Genomic DNA, 18,466 nt, shown 5'->3' with positions numbered 1-18,466 from the left:
GCTTAATGTTGCCTGCATACCATTGTCTGCATATTACATTGCTTGTTATGTACCACTCCTTTCTGTAGTGCCTTAGGGCCTTGAAAGTATGTATAATAAATAAATAATGTATCCAGCGGTCACAACTGGTTGTGACACTGCAGCAGAGGCCGTCTTGCTGTAGGAGACGTGAGCGTTCCAATTGTAAGCCTGGACATGTCCATATTAGGTGGTCTGCCTCCATCACAGGCACTGAGCAGTCACCACCCTGTTTTGAAGGGGATGCCAATAAATCATCATTATCATCGTCATCTAGAGCAACGTACCGTGTCACTGGTCCAGGGGTGTGATATGTGCGCCACATCGTCTGTATACCTGTGTTTACTCTTCGATACACATTATGGTGCCTCCTCGGAAGGTACAAACCGCTGCTGAAGAAGTGAATCGTAGGGTTAGGCACACAGCTGCAATCGGGTAACATTGGGCTCAGCAGACCGCTGTGCAGAGAGCAGGACAGGTTTGTGCTGCGGCCCGCCGTCGACTCTGGGCAGACAGTTCAGATCAGTGTCGTGAAAATGACGCGAAGACCCCGTAGTACTTGGTGCCAAAGATGGAGGGAGTATGGAGCTGCTCCTCCAGCTTACGCTGTGACTGTGCTTCGTGTGCCGGGCAGGCCTATGACTGTTTGTTTAGGTTTCTCGTCTGTTAAAACACTGCTCAATAGAAATAGAACCAAGCGTGTCTCAGGCCGCCAAAGCCCCACTAGCTCGATGCGGGTCACTGTCTCGTGCCTCATGCCGCTGATCCGTGCCATGCTTTGCAACTACAGTTGAGCCTGTCAAATTTTTTAGTTACTTCGGATTGTACGTTTTCTCAGTTAGTATGCCTTTCCTTGCATTTTTTTCCAGAACTTTTGAACGACGTTCTACTGTATCCTACACTTTGCCTTTTGTCTGCATCATCATTTTCTATTGCAGTGTAAGATATTTTCGACCCCGTCAAGCTATTCATGCAGCACGTACAGCAAATCCTTGTTATAAAGCAGCCGCTTTACTCGACTTGTCACTTTATTCGAAATTTCTCCTAGTCCTGACTCAAGCGCACATATTTTAAACTGGACTACTCGAAGCATACCGACAGGCTGCTCCACTTGGAGCAAACTATCAAGGGGCTCATGCGCCCTCACAGCGGCGCTCCGTGCCAGACGAGCCAGCGACCCTCTCCGCCCGCTGTTGTGCCGCCTGTGCATCCTTTTCCTCCACGCTGTGCCCGCATGCCATGAGCAGCGAGCAGCTGCGCACTCACAGCGGCGCTCGGCGCCTTTCGTACCTGAGCCCCGTGAATACAGTCGAACCCACTTATAACAGTATTCAAGTGCCACAAAAATTCCGTTCTTATAACCGATAATTGTTATAATCGGGTTGCGTGAAAAAATCAAAATAGGGGGATGGCAGAGCTTATGTGAGAAAACTATAATAGTGGAGAGGCCAGTGCCCCTCCCCACCACCTTCCTCCATCTGGCTGCTGATTGGGTTCACTCGTTTAACTGCTTCCTGGGCACTCCAATCGCGTTTAGCAAGCCGCAGCTATCGCCGTTAAAGAATGGCACTGCTATAACACTGCAAAGAGGGGTCATGGGGGGCAAGCAATATGCGAGCACCGCCGAGGCATTGCTTGGTGGTTCCAAAAGGGGCCTTTTAAAGATTGTGAGAAGGCTGCCGTGGCAGCCTGTCGGCTTGAGAAACCCAGAAGAAACGCTGAGGCGAGATCACCACAAACATCTCGCCACGTACTTCTCACTGGCTTGCACGAGAAAACTCTTATGTCCGTCAGCCTTGCATGCTTTACGCAAAGCTTGCCGACATCCTCCTCCAAGGCATCCAAGTGCTCCGCGTAGTGCGGCATAAGGTTCCTCGCGAAAATGAGTTGCTGGAGGGACTGAATCATCTGCCTCCTGTAAGGGCAACGTTGAGGCAGCCTGCCCTTCTGCATCATTGCTGCCATCGTCGCCGTCTCTATGAGATGCAAGCATGTTCACAACGATTGCTTCGTCAGTTAGAAACACTTGGTTTCGAAATCTACAGCTGTGCGCTTTCTTTTTGCCGGCACCATCGTGCATTGGGCTGATGATCAGCACGTGGATCAGCCATCTTCTGTTTCGGCGGCGAGAAACTGCATGGCCAGGAATGATTTCGAAGCAACCAACAAAGATGAACGCGAGTGATTAAGCTGTTTGCAGAACTGCGCTGAATGAGGAGCCAGCAAGCAACATGCAAGCAATCTGTGAGCAGCACAGTTGGCATGGTTCATTCGTGTTTCAGAGGGTGAGGCGACTTAGAGCTATGGGCGCAGCTCGTTCACGTTCGGAGGGATGGAAGGGCAGTGGGAGAGAGGCGCGCGGAGATGGCTCGAAAATGAGCATGCGGCGGCTGTTGAAGCAGCGGCCCATTGTGCAGCGGCTCGAATTTCTTTTTCTTTCAAGGATTTCGCATCTCACTATCTTTCAGCTCAGACACCCAGCAGTCAGACTGACTTCGTCGGTGTAACTGATAATGTGGCATTGAGGCATTGCAGTAAGCGGGTTATTTCACCGTGGAAAAAAATGCAAGGGTTGCCGGTGCAGCAGCTTCTCATTGTTATAACTGATATATTGTTGAAACCTTTATCGTTATAAGTGGGTTCGACTGAACACTAAAAATAGCGACATTGCTCCTTTCGTGGCCCCTCTTTCTCGCTACACGCGCCTTCCCTCATCACTCGCCATCTCAGTTCGTTCTCTTTCATTGTGGCGATCACGCTGCGTAGCAAGCTGATCGTCGCAATCGCTGGATTTATGATCACAGCTTTTGCAGGGTTGGAGGTGAGGGGGGGGAAAGCTGTGCACCGCAATCACGAGCAACTGTCGTGGTGCTTGCACAAGTTGAAATAAATAAAAGTGCTGTGAGCAGAAATGATGTGAGTGCAACTACGCGACTCCGCTCCACCAACAGGGAGCCGCGGATAACCCGCGGACCTCCACACCTTCCCTCGCTCACCGGCTTATGTGCGCCAAGCAACCCTGTGCACCAGCACACTTGTTCTCCAGGCTGCGCCCATGCGTTATCAGCGGCGAGCGGCAGCAGTGCGGCTGCAGCACTGTAGTGTGCAACAGAATGGACAAATGTTACTCCACACCGCCTTTTACTTGCCAGGCATCCCCCAAATCAAAAATCACCCGACCCTGTTGGCGTTTTCCTGCAGCTTGAAGAAAGGAGCTGATTGGGACCGAGAAATTTGATCCCGATCTGGGGGGTGGGAGGGGGGCGCTCGATTGTGATTGAAAATGCACCCCGTGACACTTATATTAGACTTCCGAGGAGTTGTGTTATTTCAGCTCTGCTTTTTTAGCTATTATGGAGCACAGTTAAACCTCAATATAATGAAGTAGGTAAAATTGGCAATTTGCTTCGTTATTTTGAAATTTTATTGTAATGAAATTCGACCTTTTAAGCAAATAAGTACAGTCACCAATTGATTTTTCTTACACTGCAAGGCGCAAGGGGCTACAGAATTTTGCGAATTATCGGGCTATTGAAGAAAGCAAATTTGAATGAGAAAACAATTTTGATGCATTAGAATATCAGTGATGAATGATATGGTTTCATACCACATCGACAATATCTTCACATGGGCGGTACTAATTAAATGAAGCCAGCCACACTTTCGCGTGCACTCCGACCCCGCGGCTGATAGCATCACCCGCACTGAGACGACACTGTCATGAACGGTGCCACCAGCAGGGAGTGAATGCTTTGTTTGGCTCTCGCTCCAACGGGTCACCGAAACTCAAAATTACGCAGCCTTCAATACTAAATGCACGGGAAGACAGCTTCTATGATGCCACGCCATTTCGCCACACCCACTCTTTACACACTGTTGCGAAGTCGGGAGTTCATGCAGCCATGAAGGTTCCATGGATGGTGCCGTGCCACGTGCCGGGAGAAAGAAAGGTCCCAGGCGACATTTGAGAGATGAGAAAAAGGTTTATATGTATTCAGGTGTACATTGTTGATTTTTACAAGCACGGCTCCAACTCTCGGAGTCCACTACAGTCGAACCCGGCTATATCGAACTCACGAAAGAACGCCTATCAGTTCAATATAGAGCATAATTCGATATAAGCCTGCTAAATAATTGGATGTCATAAAAGCACATACCATTTATAAACTCACTTTATTGGTGAAACTAGCTTAGTTTCGCACGAAGCAGTCCCGCATTTTCTTCTGCGTAGGCAAATTCGCTGCCTGCAACGCACGCACTTTTCCGCATTGTCAGCATCGGAGCAGCTGAGGCCGCAACCTTCCGCATTCGCGCAGAAGCACTGACTAGCGCGAGCGCACCAATCACTTCGGAGGATGTGGGCCAAGGACCATCGTTGCTTTCCTCATTGTGCCCACTTTCACTTGTGCTCGGTACGATGTCGGCAACGTAGTCTTCATTTTCGGGCTCTCCTGTGGTCACGACACCATCATTTACGCTCACAAACTCGTCCACCGTTGATTTGTCAATAGCTTCTGGAAATTCTGACAGCTCGCTCCGAACTTCGGCAACATCGGCAACGGCTTCGTCACATTCATCAGAATTTAGTCATCACCGAGCATGCGAAAGTCGGCACGGCTGAAGCAATTTCGGATGAACCACTCGCACACGGCCCTGCGTACGCGTCGGGCACCACGGGCACCGGCTCGCGAGTTTGGCTGCTTTAGTTGTAATCTCCCCCTTCAAGATCGTGCTGAGAGTGCTCCTTGGAATCTTGTACGCTGTAGGGACATCTGACTTCTCACCGCGTTCAATCCTATTTATGATTTCAAGCTTCATGACAAAAGGCGAATTCTGCTGCTTCATCACAGCAACACTGCGGGAGAAGGCCTACAAGGCGCACACACAATGAACCAGAAAAGCAGCGAGACAACTCGCACTTGTGCCATCTTGCACGACGAGGGCACAAGAGCCTCTGATTGGCTGTCTGAGCAAGCGCTGAGGGCGGGCCAGGATAATTTTTTGCAGGGGGGTGTCGATGGCTCGTCCGAGGCAGGGCGGTCACTGTAGGGAGAGAGGTTAGATGGAGTCGCGCCGCTGGGTTTTCCTGCCACCATGAGGGAAAGCCAACTTCCGGGGCACTTTCTGCCGCTTGACGTTCGATATATTGGGAGTCGCTGCTTTTTTTTGTTCGATGTAAGCGTAATTTTTGCTATATATACTCATTGTAACTATACCGTGTCCAGAAATTGTTCGATATACAGAATAATTCGATGTAAACGGGTTCGATATAGTTGGGTTCGACTGTACATGCTAAAGTCTTTGCATGTCCAAGCGTCCCTCTAGCAGCAGCCCAGATCCGCTTTTCATACCGTTTTTTTCCCTCTTTCACTCGTTGAGGGAATTCACTGGCCAGTCGCAAACGTCAAACCATCCAAAACCTCCTGTTCCCAACACCCCACCTTCTTGCCAGCTCTCTTGTCTCCCTGTGTCCCACCGTTTTGTCGGCTCTCTTGCTTCCAACATTGCACAATATGAGGCAACCACGTGGCTAACTGTGAACCTCCCTTGACATCCTTTCATTGGGAGTCCTTGACAATGACCCTGTCATGAATTAGTGGTCTCTTTGTGATGGTCAATCTGCCAGGAATCGGTAGTCTGGCCTTCGCGGTAGTCGGAGGACAAAGTTGTTGTCTAGAATGAAGCTGCCATTTCTGGGCATTCGAAAAGTCGAAGATCTGGAACACGACTGCTTGTCCATAAGACTGTGTTGATGCTGATCTAGTCACCTCGAGTGAGCAATGATGCGTGAACAGCACCCGTGACAGCTACACGTCTGCCGGCGAAGCATCCTTTGCTACAAGGGATCGCCAAGTACAACAACGCATGGCAGATTACCTCTAAAGCATGGTGTGCGGCTGTGCATGAGCTCAGCCCTGCTTACAGCCATGCACAACCGCGGCAGAGACGCTCACCAGAAATCTTGACGCGCGCCAGCTTGTACCCTCTCCCCTCCCATCTCGGCACTTGTGCGCGCTCGATGCCATTACCACGAGCTCACTCCCCTCCCCCTCTTTCCCTTTACTTGCGTGGAGAGGTGGCACTTGTGCATGAAGGCACCATCTTTCTTTCTCACCCTTGCACACTTTCATTCACTCGGAAAGCATAAAGTGCGCAGGCTGCCATAGGGTCTTATCAGACTTGGTCTTTATACAAAACGTGATGCGGCTTCACTTGGGGGGTTGCTCTTGTCGCACCGCGCGCAACTTGAGAGGTGCGTTTGCAAGCAGCTGCTTTGCAAAGCGCTCATGTGGCCCCTTTCACGGTGTCCTTGTCGATTGGGTGCGCAAAATATTTCACCATGAAGCAGCCGCTTGTAATTAAATCATTTGACCATCTGCGTCCGCGGAAGTTTCCATTTGTTGTTTTGGCATTCCTTTGCTGCTCAAGCGAAATTTCGTTATATCGAAATTGCATACACACTTCACTATATTGAGTTTCTAATTACATGGTGTTCTATGGACAAAAGGTTATGAAAAGCGAAATACTTTGTTATATCAAGAATTTAGCTCTATTGAAATTTGTTATGTTGAGGTTTAACTGGAGTTGCTTAATCAAATTACTGCTTACCGTATTTACTCACATAATGATCGCACCCCTGAATTTTGTCGTCAAATTCAATATTTTTTTCTTTCCCATGTAATGATCACACCCCGAACTTGTCGCAGCGGTATGTTGTGTGCCAAGTCTAGCTGATGACGATCACGCTTACCATCTGTTGAATGCTTTGTGAACAACTCTTCAAGGCTTACCAAGCGGTTTGCACGCACCAAACATACTTAAGCAGATGCCCCATTCCATTCCTTTCATCACTTTCTGCACTTCCATAAAAAAAATATCTACAACCAAACTTACCTTGGCTTTATTCAGGGTGTCTACCAACCAGGAAAACCGGGAAAACCAGGAATTCTCAGGGAATTTGAATAGTCTGGAAATACTCAGGGAAAACTCAGGGAATTTGTGCTTCTATCAGGGAAAATTAGCTGTAACTTTATTGAAAGGGAACGAAAGTCATGTTAATGCTGGCTCCAGTAACAGGAATGGCAAGAAATCGTCATTGACGCCGTGTCGTCGGCACGAGGTGTTGCCAGAGTAGTTAACGACCGATTTTCCAGACGCCCGATTTTTCGGACATGCCCGATAATTCACACGGCTTTGCGGCACCACCACGCACTCCATACAGTCAGTGTATATTGTTCTGACTGCAGGTCTGAAATGGCAATAATCAAAGCCACCACTGCCGACATTTTGATTATCTCGCCGCCACGAACAACGCAAATCCGCTGGCGGCCGTAGCCACCACCGCGGCAACATTAGGTCTAGCTGCTTCTACGTTCGCTATTAAGCTTCTTGCCGTGCGGTGTTTTTTCATTGAATAAATTCGCCGCTGTCAGCAAAGGCACCGACTCCGTCTTTGTAGTCCTCTTCAAAAGCTTACAGCGCGTTGCATAATGCCAGTCTCTGAAAGTTCGCTTCGCCTCAGTAGAGAAGTGTTACGCGGTGAAGCATAACAAGCGTGGGAAGGGGCACTTATCACGGGACACGGTACGTATTCCTTAATTATGCACGCGTGCACCCTCGTCTCCTGCCACAGTACGAGCACCGATATGCCTAATAAGTGTACTGGCAGGCCTTAAGAGCTCTTTCGGACGTGCCTGTGGCAATTTTAGCCCTTAAGGGCAGTTAAAGACATGCATTCATTTTTTCGGACTGCCCGATTTTTCAGATGTTTTTGAGGCCCCTAGCGAGCCCGAAAAATCGGACGTTGGCTGTACAACTGACCAAGAGGATGCTGCAAACGATCCATGGGGTGAACGCGTGCTAGAAGGAGGATGAGAACAGAAAGAACTGACGCACTGAGGAATTAACGGGAAAGGAAGCGTGCCGCCGCCTCTTTGAAAGAGCTTGAGCTCAAAAAACAAAGCGTTGGCTGACGCCGAGATGCAGGTGTCCCTCATCTAAACCAAAATAAGCTCTTTAAAGCAGTGAAACCCTACACTGAGATGTTGTGTACGGGCTGAGAGTATGTCAGGACAGTTGAGGTTGACTTCCCTACTGCTGAGAGTGAATCTTAGTTGTGACAAAGTTCAGGCCTCATACCGATGAGCTTGCTATCAGTTGATAGAAACAGCTCATATTCAAAAATATTTACTTATGTATGCATCTCCTTCACATTCGTATTTGAAAATGCTCGACCCAATTTGCAATGGGTTTTATCATTTTTTTTGCTGTGCATTTTACTAACACCTTCCTTCTGTTTTCTTTTTAAATAACATAGATATTACTCCTTACTATTCAAACTGGATTAAGTCATTTGCTTTGTTTCAACATGCTTACTAGAGAGTGACAGCATCGGGTAGCATTCGGGTAACAGCATCGGGTAACAGTTCTGCTCATTCATGGAATATTGCAACGGCACTCAGGGAAAACCTGGAAAACTCAGGGAATTTGGAAATGTCAACTTGGTAGACACCCTGTTTATTATTTGTAGGCTTCATAATGGTTTTGGCCAACCATAACAAAAAAAGGCACGTTTCAATTCTTCTGGCCTGCACTCATGGGCACGCAACAAATTGCAAGTGGCAGCGATAGTGGCCATGTTTACACTGATACGTTAGAAGTGTACATCCTATTCATATGCCGATGCTTGTAACACAGCTAAGATATTTGCCCATCCTTAGTGGAAACGTGCCATATTAGGATAGTAGTGAAGACAAATGCCGCAGTTTCTGCAGCATGCCCGCCATATATTTCTATGTCACTGGCAGCTAAGCGCGCCTATCTCTGTTTCTGCCCACTCAAAGTAGACATGGATACATTATTGTCACAGACTTGCCGATATTAACGATATTATTCATTACTGATATGGAAGAAACTGTGTCAATGCGTGTAATGTAGTCACGAGAAGAAAAGAAATCGTGTTTGGCTTGCTCCACTGGCTGCCATTTTTGTTTTGGTGTTCCGCACTGTTACAGTGAAAGCCGCCTATTTGTTGGCATTTTGTCATGCCGCAGCAAACGCGGGATGAAAAAAAATGTTCTTTTCGCAGAAAATTTAACCAGCATAATGATCACACCCCTGAATTTGCGTCAATTTTTTTTTACAAAAAGGTGTGATCATTATGCGAGTAGCTATGGCATATCGAAATTTTTTTGCTGTCCCATTCACTTTGTTATAGCAAAGGTTTGCTGTAGTTTGAGAAGACAATACAGCATCTTCCTATAAACAATAAGATTGATTGCATAGTTGGTTGGCTGGTTGATTGACTTGGAGTGTGAGAACAAGGATTGGTAAGACTCACAGGCACGTCTCATTGCAGGATTGTGGTGCTGGAGAGCAGAGCAACAGATACACCCACCGGACCTTCCAACATCTACATCCTTGCCGGGCATGAAAACAGCTACTAGGACAACGACTGTGAGCATCTGGCGGAACCTTCGGCGGCAGACAAAGCCGCACAACTTGCGGAATAGTTCACAACAGTGCAGGGAAGGTCACTCAATTGCTTCTCAAGATGGTGCAGTTGCCACTGTTCTTCATCGCCCAGCCGTGCAGTGATAAGAGAGGTGAAATGCCCAAGTGTGGTGTGCTCACGCTGGTCAAGTTGTGAATGCCATTGTTCTGCAAGTCTATTCGGCCCTCAGTTTCCCCGTGGTTTGTGATTCAAGCAGAAGGGACTTTGTCCATTGAGTATGTAACAGACTAATGCAGCAACTTCTGGAGGTGGCGTCGGCAGTCCAAGTCAACAGGTGTTACTTTGAGCAACATGTTTCACGTGTTTTGCCGGCTGTGTCCTCTGGTTTAATTGACAGTTATAGCTGTAGAGTTGGAAGTCAATTGCAGTGCAGCAATGTATCCGCACCTTCTGCTGCGCATCCAGACAAGATGTTAATGAAACAGTGGAGAGGCCTGCATACGAATTCGACGTCTGTCTTTGCGACATTGCGCCCGTCCCGTTGTTGCCAAGGGCTCAGAGGTGTTCGACGTTGCAGCATCAGCAAGGCAGAAGTCATCGGTGTTTTAGTTTTGACACAAGCCTGTCATCTGCCGTCCACCAGGTGTCACTGCTACTCAGATGCTGAGGTGGAATTCAACTCTTGTTGACTGCATTCTTTTCTCTGTGTATTTTAATTTCTCTTTACTCTCTGCCAGTGACGAAGTGTACAGAGGGAGTGATCGTTCCCGAATTTTTTCCCTTCCAACTCTCCTTTTCTTCTTTATTCTTACTTCTTCCTCCACATTCTGTGCCTGTCCATGTCTATGGTAACTTGATATTTATTTGTGTACATATGTTGAAGCCTTGACTCTCCTTATTTTTTGTATAGACAAATGAATTAACTCTTCGCAGAAGTGGTGAACAGATGTGAGGGTACCCTTCCTTGCAGGGGCAGTGAGTGACCTCGAAGGGTTTCCGGTAGATTCACTTTTGTTTTATGATTTCTCGCATCAACGAGCTGTCTATGCAGCATTGCATCAAGAGGGATGTGCTTCGGCTACTATTTTCTATGATTGCACTGTAAACAGTTTGGTTTGGTACTTTTTAGCAATGGTGTGTGGAGAATTATGTTGAAGGACTTATAACTTTGTGTGTCATGGGTGGATGAAAAGTGAAAAGTCATTTAAGCAGTAACAGTAGTTGCAGTAGATGCTGTGTGAAACAGTATGTGTCAGTCAACATTCTCAAATATTACGTCCAAGCTAGCAGATTTTTTTTTTCTAGCATTGGATTGCAAACTTGGTTCCTTCACTTATGCAAACAAATTTTAACCTTGGTTTTAGAAAAATATATCGAGCTTCTTTTTATCTGTATTGAGATGTGTCCATAATGGCACGACTGTTGTGGCTTGCGTAGACAACTTGTACTGTACAATGAAATCACTGGTAATCAGTTCTGAAAATTGGTCACCTTGAGTAGGCAAAGCTAGGCTAGAATTGGAACAAAGGTTTCCGGTGAGGTGACCATTGTTGCACTCAATATTAGTTTAAAAAATATCTAGTGAACACTGTTAAGTTTAAGAATTTCCAAATAGAAGAGGAGAACTCACCATAAAGAACAAACCTGATATAGTAGTAATATTAATTGCGTTTCTTGGTTCGTGCAGCTTTACAACTTCTGATCTAGAAAACACTGGTTCAGCTTTGTCTTCTGTTGCACAAAAGCTATGGGCACTCCGCTTTCATTGGAAGCACCCGTAGTTCATATGAGTGAACAACATCATGATAAAAATATTCGTCAATCTTGTAATGCACTAGCATTTTCTGATTTAGAAATTTTAGTACTGCTTCTCTGAGGCATTTGTGTTGTTCATCAAAAGTTGAGAGGTCGAGAGAAATGATGAATGTTGTGCATCTTCAGCCTGCCTTGCTTTTCCACCACAGTGGCCGAGCTTTCTCAAGAGCTTCATTCAGATGTCGTTATATAACACCATGTCGTGCTTTACCAAAATAGACCAGATGTGGGAAGCAGTGTAGGAAGTGAAGAAGGCAAATTGAATGAACCTGTCAAAGCAAAGCCGCATGCCAGCTTTCAGCAAGTTTCAGAATTGTCACGAAATCTTGCATAAGTGCACGGTTTCATCTTAATGCGCTCTTTGCATGTGTTGTTGTTTTACATTGTGCTGAAAAAGTATTTGGAACAATGAAGCCGGGATGACTCTTTATTTTATAGCAATGTGACTATGAAGTCTATAAGTGCGAGTTGCAATGCTGTGGTTGCAGATTTGGGTGCACACTGTGAACTCTAGGACGCATGCATTTCCTGCTGGAAAACTTAAGCTCTTCGTGATTTGTGGCACTTTAAATATTGCAAGTGGTGGTACTGAGGCATAATGAAATCAACATATGCTGCCTCTGAGGGGCACAGTTAATGTGGAGTAGGGAAGATGACCCTGTGCAAACTGGGACGATCACATAGAAAGAAAACACAGGGGCAACATTTACCTTGTGCTGTTCTATCTGATTTTGTCAGTTTGTGCTATTACGGCTTCCCTACATTTGAAGCAATTTTGATGAGGCGCAAGTTTCCATTTAATGTTGAGTGCTGCAGTTTGGCCATGATGTCAGACTGAAATGCACGCAGTATTAAAACAGCGTACAAAGATAATAACATCAGGCACTGATAGGCACCTGTGATGTCATCACCTTGTGATGCTCAGAGAAATTGATGTTGACATACGTTTAGAGGGGGAGGGCACTTTGGTGAAGTACATCATGCTCACGATTAAGGAATCCTGATGCATTTTCTGCATCCCTTCTGCAAAAGAACTGCTGCTACTGCCCATTTAAAGGGATGGCAGGGCTCTATCTGGGCATTTTACTGTGTAAACCAGGGGCGGCCAGACAGCTATAGTCGGAGTCACAAAAGAGGTCACTGTGTTGCTCAAAGTGAGCAAAATTCAAGAGTTTGAGACCACATCGTGTACCTCATCTTGACTGCTTGTCCTCTCTGCTTAAAATATGCTCGTCTAGTTGGCCCCCCTGATGCAATCGAATTCTCCCCTTTTTTTTCATCATCTCACTTCTAATGAGAATTTTTTATTGCTGCTTTGAAAGAAAGTCAATATTCGAGTACTCTACAATGCAGTCCTTATCACAGCTGGAGGTGTAGATGGAACATATTGGAAGAGCAGTACCATTTTGGAATACATGTTGCAGTGGAATGGGCTAGGCTGGGTTTTGGTGATAGGTTGTTCAAGTCGGCATGCGTGGCTCACCACCCTTTGATGCCTTCACAGTACAACTCAAAGCCTAAATGTTATTGCCGACTGAGTGAAGACACAATGGTGTCACGAGGTGAATTCTACTGGTTGATCCGGAGTGTTTCTCGCTTTGCGTCAAAAAATTTGTCTCCTGCTGATCAGTTCGTACTAGATGCACTTTCCACTGCTCCTTTTGAATTGACCTGCTCCATGCCTTTGGCTTCCCTGCTTTGCAATTGGAGCATGCTTTTTCAACAGAAAGTCTTTTTGATCTGTAACCTTGGCCTACATTAGACGCTGGGTGTGTGGGAAGGCACCCACTGTGATCTGGCATGCAGCATACTGCTTTTGTCCGGGTCGTGTGGATTTGGTGAAATGTGAGCACGATCCAACGAGTGCTTACTCGAGGATTCAAGCAGATCCTCCAGAACAACTGGGGGAATTTGCTGACAGTCTGGTACTTTCTCAAGAGTTGCAAGCTAGCCTCTTGTGCTCGGATCACCTGTGCCACTGTTACAAGTCTCTGAAGTATATATATTCTCACAGCGGTTGTGCAGGCATGTCGCCTGTTGCAGCTATTCAAAGGGAGTATTAATTTTTGTGGCAGTCTGCCAGCCCGTGTGCCAGTTTAACGCGTCTGCTGCTGCAGTGTGCAAGAAGAAGGGGAACTGAAGGGCTAGATATATTGTTTTATGACAGCCATCTGAAGCCAATAGGCAGTTAAGCCAAGCACTGCGTAACGGGAAATGTCTTTAATTTTAATGTAAGAGTAATGACAGCAATGAATGTGGACAAAAAAGCGACTTGACGCTGGTGGAAGTCAAGCCCACATCTTCCACAAGCTCTTAGTAGTGCTGGCTAACGCTCCGAGGGCTAACCTTGTGCACAAATATGCAAGGCAGTGGACAGGAGAGAGGCCGCTAGCGTAGCTCAATTGGCTGAACGTTGCCCGTATAATATGGCCAACGTGGTGTTAGTTCCCACCTGCGGCAAGTCGTCTTGCCATCCTCTTTCGTTTCCCATTTTCTTTACATTCTAATAAAAAAAAAAAGACAGCAGTCCCTTGGTGCTTTCATTGGCTTCATTATCTGTTTGCTTCCTGTATTAGCTGTTCTACTGTGTGCATCACATGACCTGGGTGCCCTGTGGGTGGTTGTCGATGCCCTGAGCATGCCATGCATTGTGCACAAGACGTGATTGGTCGCAGTTTGCTGGAGGAGGAAAGTGTGTTGGAAGCAGCTGGAACTCACACAGGGACTACTCTTGGACGAAAGCACAAATGGCACCAGATGGCTTCTGCGGTAGTCTTTGAACAGGTCTGCACATTTAAAATAAAAACAGGAAAATAAAAATAGAAAGAACAAGTGAAAAATGAGTTGCAACAAAACAAGGCCAGGCAGATCCCTGCAGCAGATATATTGTAATATCCTGAGTCATTTGCCCATCTCCCAAGATTATGCCCCCTCTCCTTATCTCGCAACACGCCCATGCTTCAAAATACAACCCTGAGGTCATTCACTTCACAAAAGTACTGCGGATGACATAGTGCCGTAGCTTAAGTGTGTACGCCAAGGGCATTCTTGCAGCGCCTGTTTGCCAAATTTTGTTCTCTAATTTCATATTTGCTGCATAAACAAATGCGTTTGCAGGTAGCTTGTGGCACAGGCTTTTATGAAGCATGTACCACAAGCATGTGCCATGTGCTATTGGTGGCTCCTCAGCCTGTCTTTCTGCATTTGCACAAAAAAATTACCTACCCCTCCTTGAGGTCCATAATGTCTGCTGATGGATCTACCATGACTCTGCATGTTACATACAGTATGTGAGGCTCTTGTTGCTGGAGGCTAGCTTAGAGGGTCTATCGGAAATGGACAGGCTGCAGGCCTACCTGTAATGTCATGGCCTCTGAGGGCCAGTGCCTTTTGTATGTAGACAATAGCTGCGAGCCACACAAGCTCCCAGCACACAACCAGGTGTGTACTGTGTCAAACTGCTCCCCAGCTTATACTTGTTCTGCTCCCCAGAACAAGTCTCGCAAGACAATGTCTGGGTGAGATTTAGCGAGAAGCTTGCAGCAGAGGTAAAATGCGGCAATTCACAGGGTCCAAAAAAGATTTACAATCGCGTTGCAAGGACTCAAACTCAAAAGAGAATTTAGGATTTCGTTTAATTCTTAAGGAAATCTCAAAATTCTTGTTTGCCTGCTGTATCCTTGGGCTATTTTTAAGCCCCTCCGCTCAAACAAAGCTTGTGTTTGGTTTAGCTACTTCAAACTTGTTACCTTCCCAAAATAAAGCAATTCATAAAACATCAGCCGTGACAAGTCAAAACGTGTGTGACCATGTTTATATCCTGGCTTATGTGCGTGTTGGCAAATGCCTTATTGAAGTGGCACCACAGATTCGGTAATGCGTTTTGTGGCTCTGATATCCAAAGTTTACGTTCTCGGGGTCTTATCCTGCGTGTTGGAAAGCATCCCTTGGCTTCGCATTCAGACTCTCTTTCGTTTAGTGTCACACAGAAGGCAGGATAGAATTGTCCTGTGCATATATCTGTTCACATCAGAGTTTTTAATTCTGTTTTTGACTGCCTTTCATTAAACATTAAGTTATTCAAACAAAAGTCCACGGTTTCTATGAGTTTGATTCCATGCAAGTTAGCTTTTAGCATAGGCTGCACGAAATACTTTTTTTTATTGACATTATAGAATTTAACTGATCCTTCTCAGATGTGAGATAGCAGTATGTAACGTGGTTAACAATAAAGTAGATTGAGAAATTGGAGGAGGAGCTGCTTGGACACTGTACATACCTGAGGAAAATTATTTCGTCGATACTGACACCTCGTACAAGCAAAACTATGAGAGCATGCAAATAAAACTGAAGAGATTAATCTATTTTCAGTGATCGATAGAACCTATTTAGCTAGCTTACACTAGGGGCAAAGTGACGGGCTTCAAGCTATTGCTGAATTACATTTCAATGAAGGTCTGAAATCAACGCTTGTAAGCATACTGCATTGCAACTATTTCCCCTGTAACTTTGCCAGTACGAGATGTTTGCACCTTCTCTGGCTTTGAAAAATATGTGCAAAATCTTTTCAAACATTTTTCATTGAAGAGCTCACGACCAGGACAGTTATAGAGCAACAGCGCTCCATGTAAAAGTCTGTGAGCTTTCTTCTTTAATGCTCCCTTCTCAATTATCGAAATATGCTAGGCCTTTTTCCCCTCTCATGTTGTATTTTTATTCTCGAAGGCTTTGAAATTTATGGAGAACAGTAAGTTGGGGCTACTTGGTATTCTTTCGATGTCGTATTGATTGCAGACCGGCATACAGAGTCCCTGTAAATAAATGAACAAACTTTTTCTAGTGTTGTCCAGCATGGTGGCAAGCCTGTCATGGGGCAGCCATAGCCACTTCCATAGCCACAGCCATAGCAGCCTGTGTCACAAGTAACTATCATAGTTTGAATAGATATCCACAATGCCACTATGGACAAGGCAAGTTGTGAAAATTGCACTCCTGCAAATTGTGCACTCGTTTTATGTGGCTGTACACCGCACACAGATCTGCAGATTCTTATATTCCCTCTACTGTTTTATCACAGACACTCGTAATTGCAACTCCTAATTATGCTGTGTCTTCTTTATACTTTTTGTTTCTACTACTATCATTTGATACATGCACTTTGCAAAGTGCGCTTCGAATTGTATATCACATTGACTCACACTATTCGTTTATCGTTTGCCTTCAAAATTTACATAGAGTTAAAAGAAAGCTATAATGAAAAGGGCAGAATACATGGATGGGCTGTATATCTAGCACTCGCCCTTCTTTCTTTTCTTTTCTTTCATTGGCTCATCACACTTGCCTTCTTACTCACTCATTCTAGGCATTAATAATTGCCATCCTGTAGTAAGTTCCGTGCAGTCTCTGAAAAAGAAATTCAAGCACTGATCAAGCTGTGCTCACTTGCAGTTCTGCACAAAATTGTTTGAACTTGTCCAATGTCCAGTGATTGCTATCACGACGGTGTACATAGTGTAATAAACTGCCCGCCTCTTAGGATAAAACACAATCCTGGTTGTTTGTTGCCATGCCCACAGTCTGTAATAGCATACCCATTACTGCAAGCATAGAAGGGCAGGAGTATTCTTTTGAGCAAATGTGTTTTCGCCATATCGAAAGAACTTCAGTTACCTTGGGCAAACTGTACTAAGCAAATCGGATTTGACGTGTGTTGGATGTGTCGTGACATTATAACAAACAAACAAAAAACAAAACAAAAAAAGAACCGGCGAAGGCAAACCTTGCTGTATAGTTTGAGGTAGTTGGGTTGTTGATCTTTGTTAGACTTACCTTGAACAAAGGAACGTTAAGTGTTACCGCTAAAGAAAAGAAAGCGTAAATGTTAAGCATTAGCTGACTTGAGTTTGTTTCAGCGATGTATAGGCGTTGCGAATAAGCAGAGAGCACATGACGTCTACTGCACGCATCTTTGTTGCAGTACACCCATGCGAACTATAACGACTGAAAAAGATTCTGGTTTTTGAAGTTGATTGGGTGGTACGCTCACTGTCGTCGGTGACTTGTTTGTGCATTTTTTGTAATGTCTAGCATTGTCTGATGCGAGTGCTTTCTGACTCACTCTCTGCCCATGCCTAGGGACACCTTCGATTCTTGAGGCTCACGGACTTACGTGCATGCCTACTGTAAGCTGCACTGCTGTGGTTTGGATTTGGGATATACAAGTAGTTTCGTGCTCAATATAGCTCCAAGTGCAAAATTCTTATATAGTTTCTTTATTTACCCTGCCTGAGTTTCTAAGCTTTTCCTTGTCACCTTATCTTGAAACTTTTGTAGATCATCATGACATTCTGCACTTGCTGTGCAACCATATGTGATACAAATTGGACCAAAATTCTGCTCACCCTTTGACTGATGCTGATGTGCGTCTCTTTTTGTACAGTTGGAGTTTCAGTTGTGTTTCTGCGGTGTAAGTCACCGTAGCTTTCTTTTATGTAGCACTTTGTGTGTATCTACTGAAAATTGGCCGTTGGATTGCCATTCTAGATGCATTCTTGTATTGCTAAAGTGGTTGCCAAGTTGAAGAAGTCAAATGGCTAGCAGAGAGTTTTGTGCTTTAGTGTGCTTGTGACATGTTCATGTTGCAATGCCTCTGTAATTATACTCTCGGTATTTGAATCTTTGTTTTTGTGTATGTATGGCACATTACTGCTTGTAATGGTTTTGACAAATCTGAAACTTCCTATAAGCTTCCTTAGAGGTTGCTGTGCATGAGTCTGTATTATATATATATGTATGTATGTATACGAGTGTTTACACAATTTGCTAGCTGTGATGTTAGAGTGTCCACATTTATGTTCACGCTTTTATTTTTGTAGAGTCCACCTGCCCCCTTTTTATTTTTTTGATGCCCCGCAGAGTGGTGGTGCGAGGAGTATAAGAGCGGTGTAATAAATGAGAGTTGAATGCAAGCCTAAGGTCAGTGTCCTGCCTGCCATGCTCTGTGCCTTTTTAACATGAAACTTTCTTTGGGCATCCGATGGATTTAGATACTGCGGAGAGGAGTCTGTGGATGGTGAGGAAGGTGAGAGGTGCAGTATCGAAAAGAGAGAGATGGGAGGAGAGGTAGTAATGCATGCCGATTGGTTGGCGCAAGCAATGATGTCATGAGGCTGCCGTGGC

The 18,466-nt window shown here is 45.4% G+C and overlaps 1 protein-coding gene across 10 annotated transcripts in view; it reads left to right on the top strand.

Moving 5' to 3' along the window:
- hppy (MAP4K3-like protein hppy) overlaps window positions 1-18,261 on the top strand; it is a 242,874-nt gene extending 224,613 nt beyond the window's left edge. For all 10 annotated transcript variants that reach the window (XM_075698488.1, XM_075698486.1, XM_075698484.1 and 7 more), the window contains one exon: window positions 9,377-18,261. In XM_075698488.1, coding sequence (XP_075554603.1) covers window positions 9,377-9,464 — 88 coding nt within the window. In that variant the 3' untranslated portion in view covers window positions 9,465-18,261. The remainder of the gene's footprint in view (window positions 1-9,376) is intronic.
- Window positions 18,262-18,466: the final 205 nt, after the last annotated feature.

This window comes from Dermacentor variabilis, chromosome 7 (assembly GCF_050947875.1).
Source record: "Dermacentor variabilis isolate Ectoservices chromosome 7, ASM5094787v1, whole genome shotgun sequence".
Taxonomy (NCBI): domain Eukaryota; kingdom Metazoa; phylum Arthropoda; class Arachnida; order Ixodida; family Ixodidae; genus Dermacentor; species Dermacentor variabilis.
This window is presented reverse-complemented; position numbering and strand designations above follow the sequence as displayed.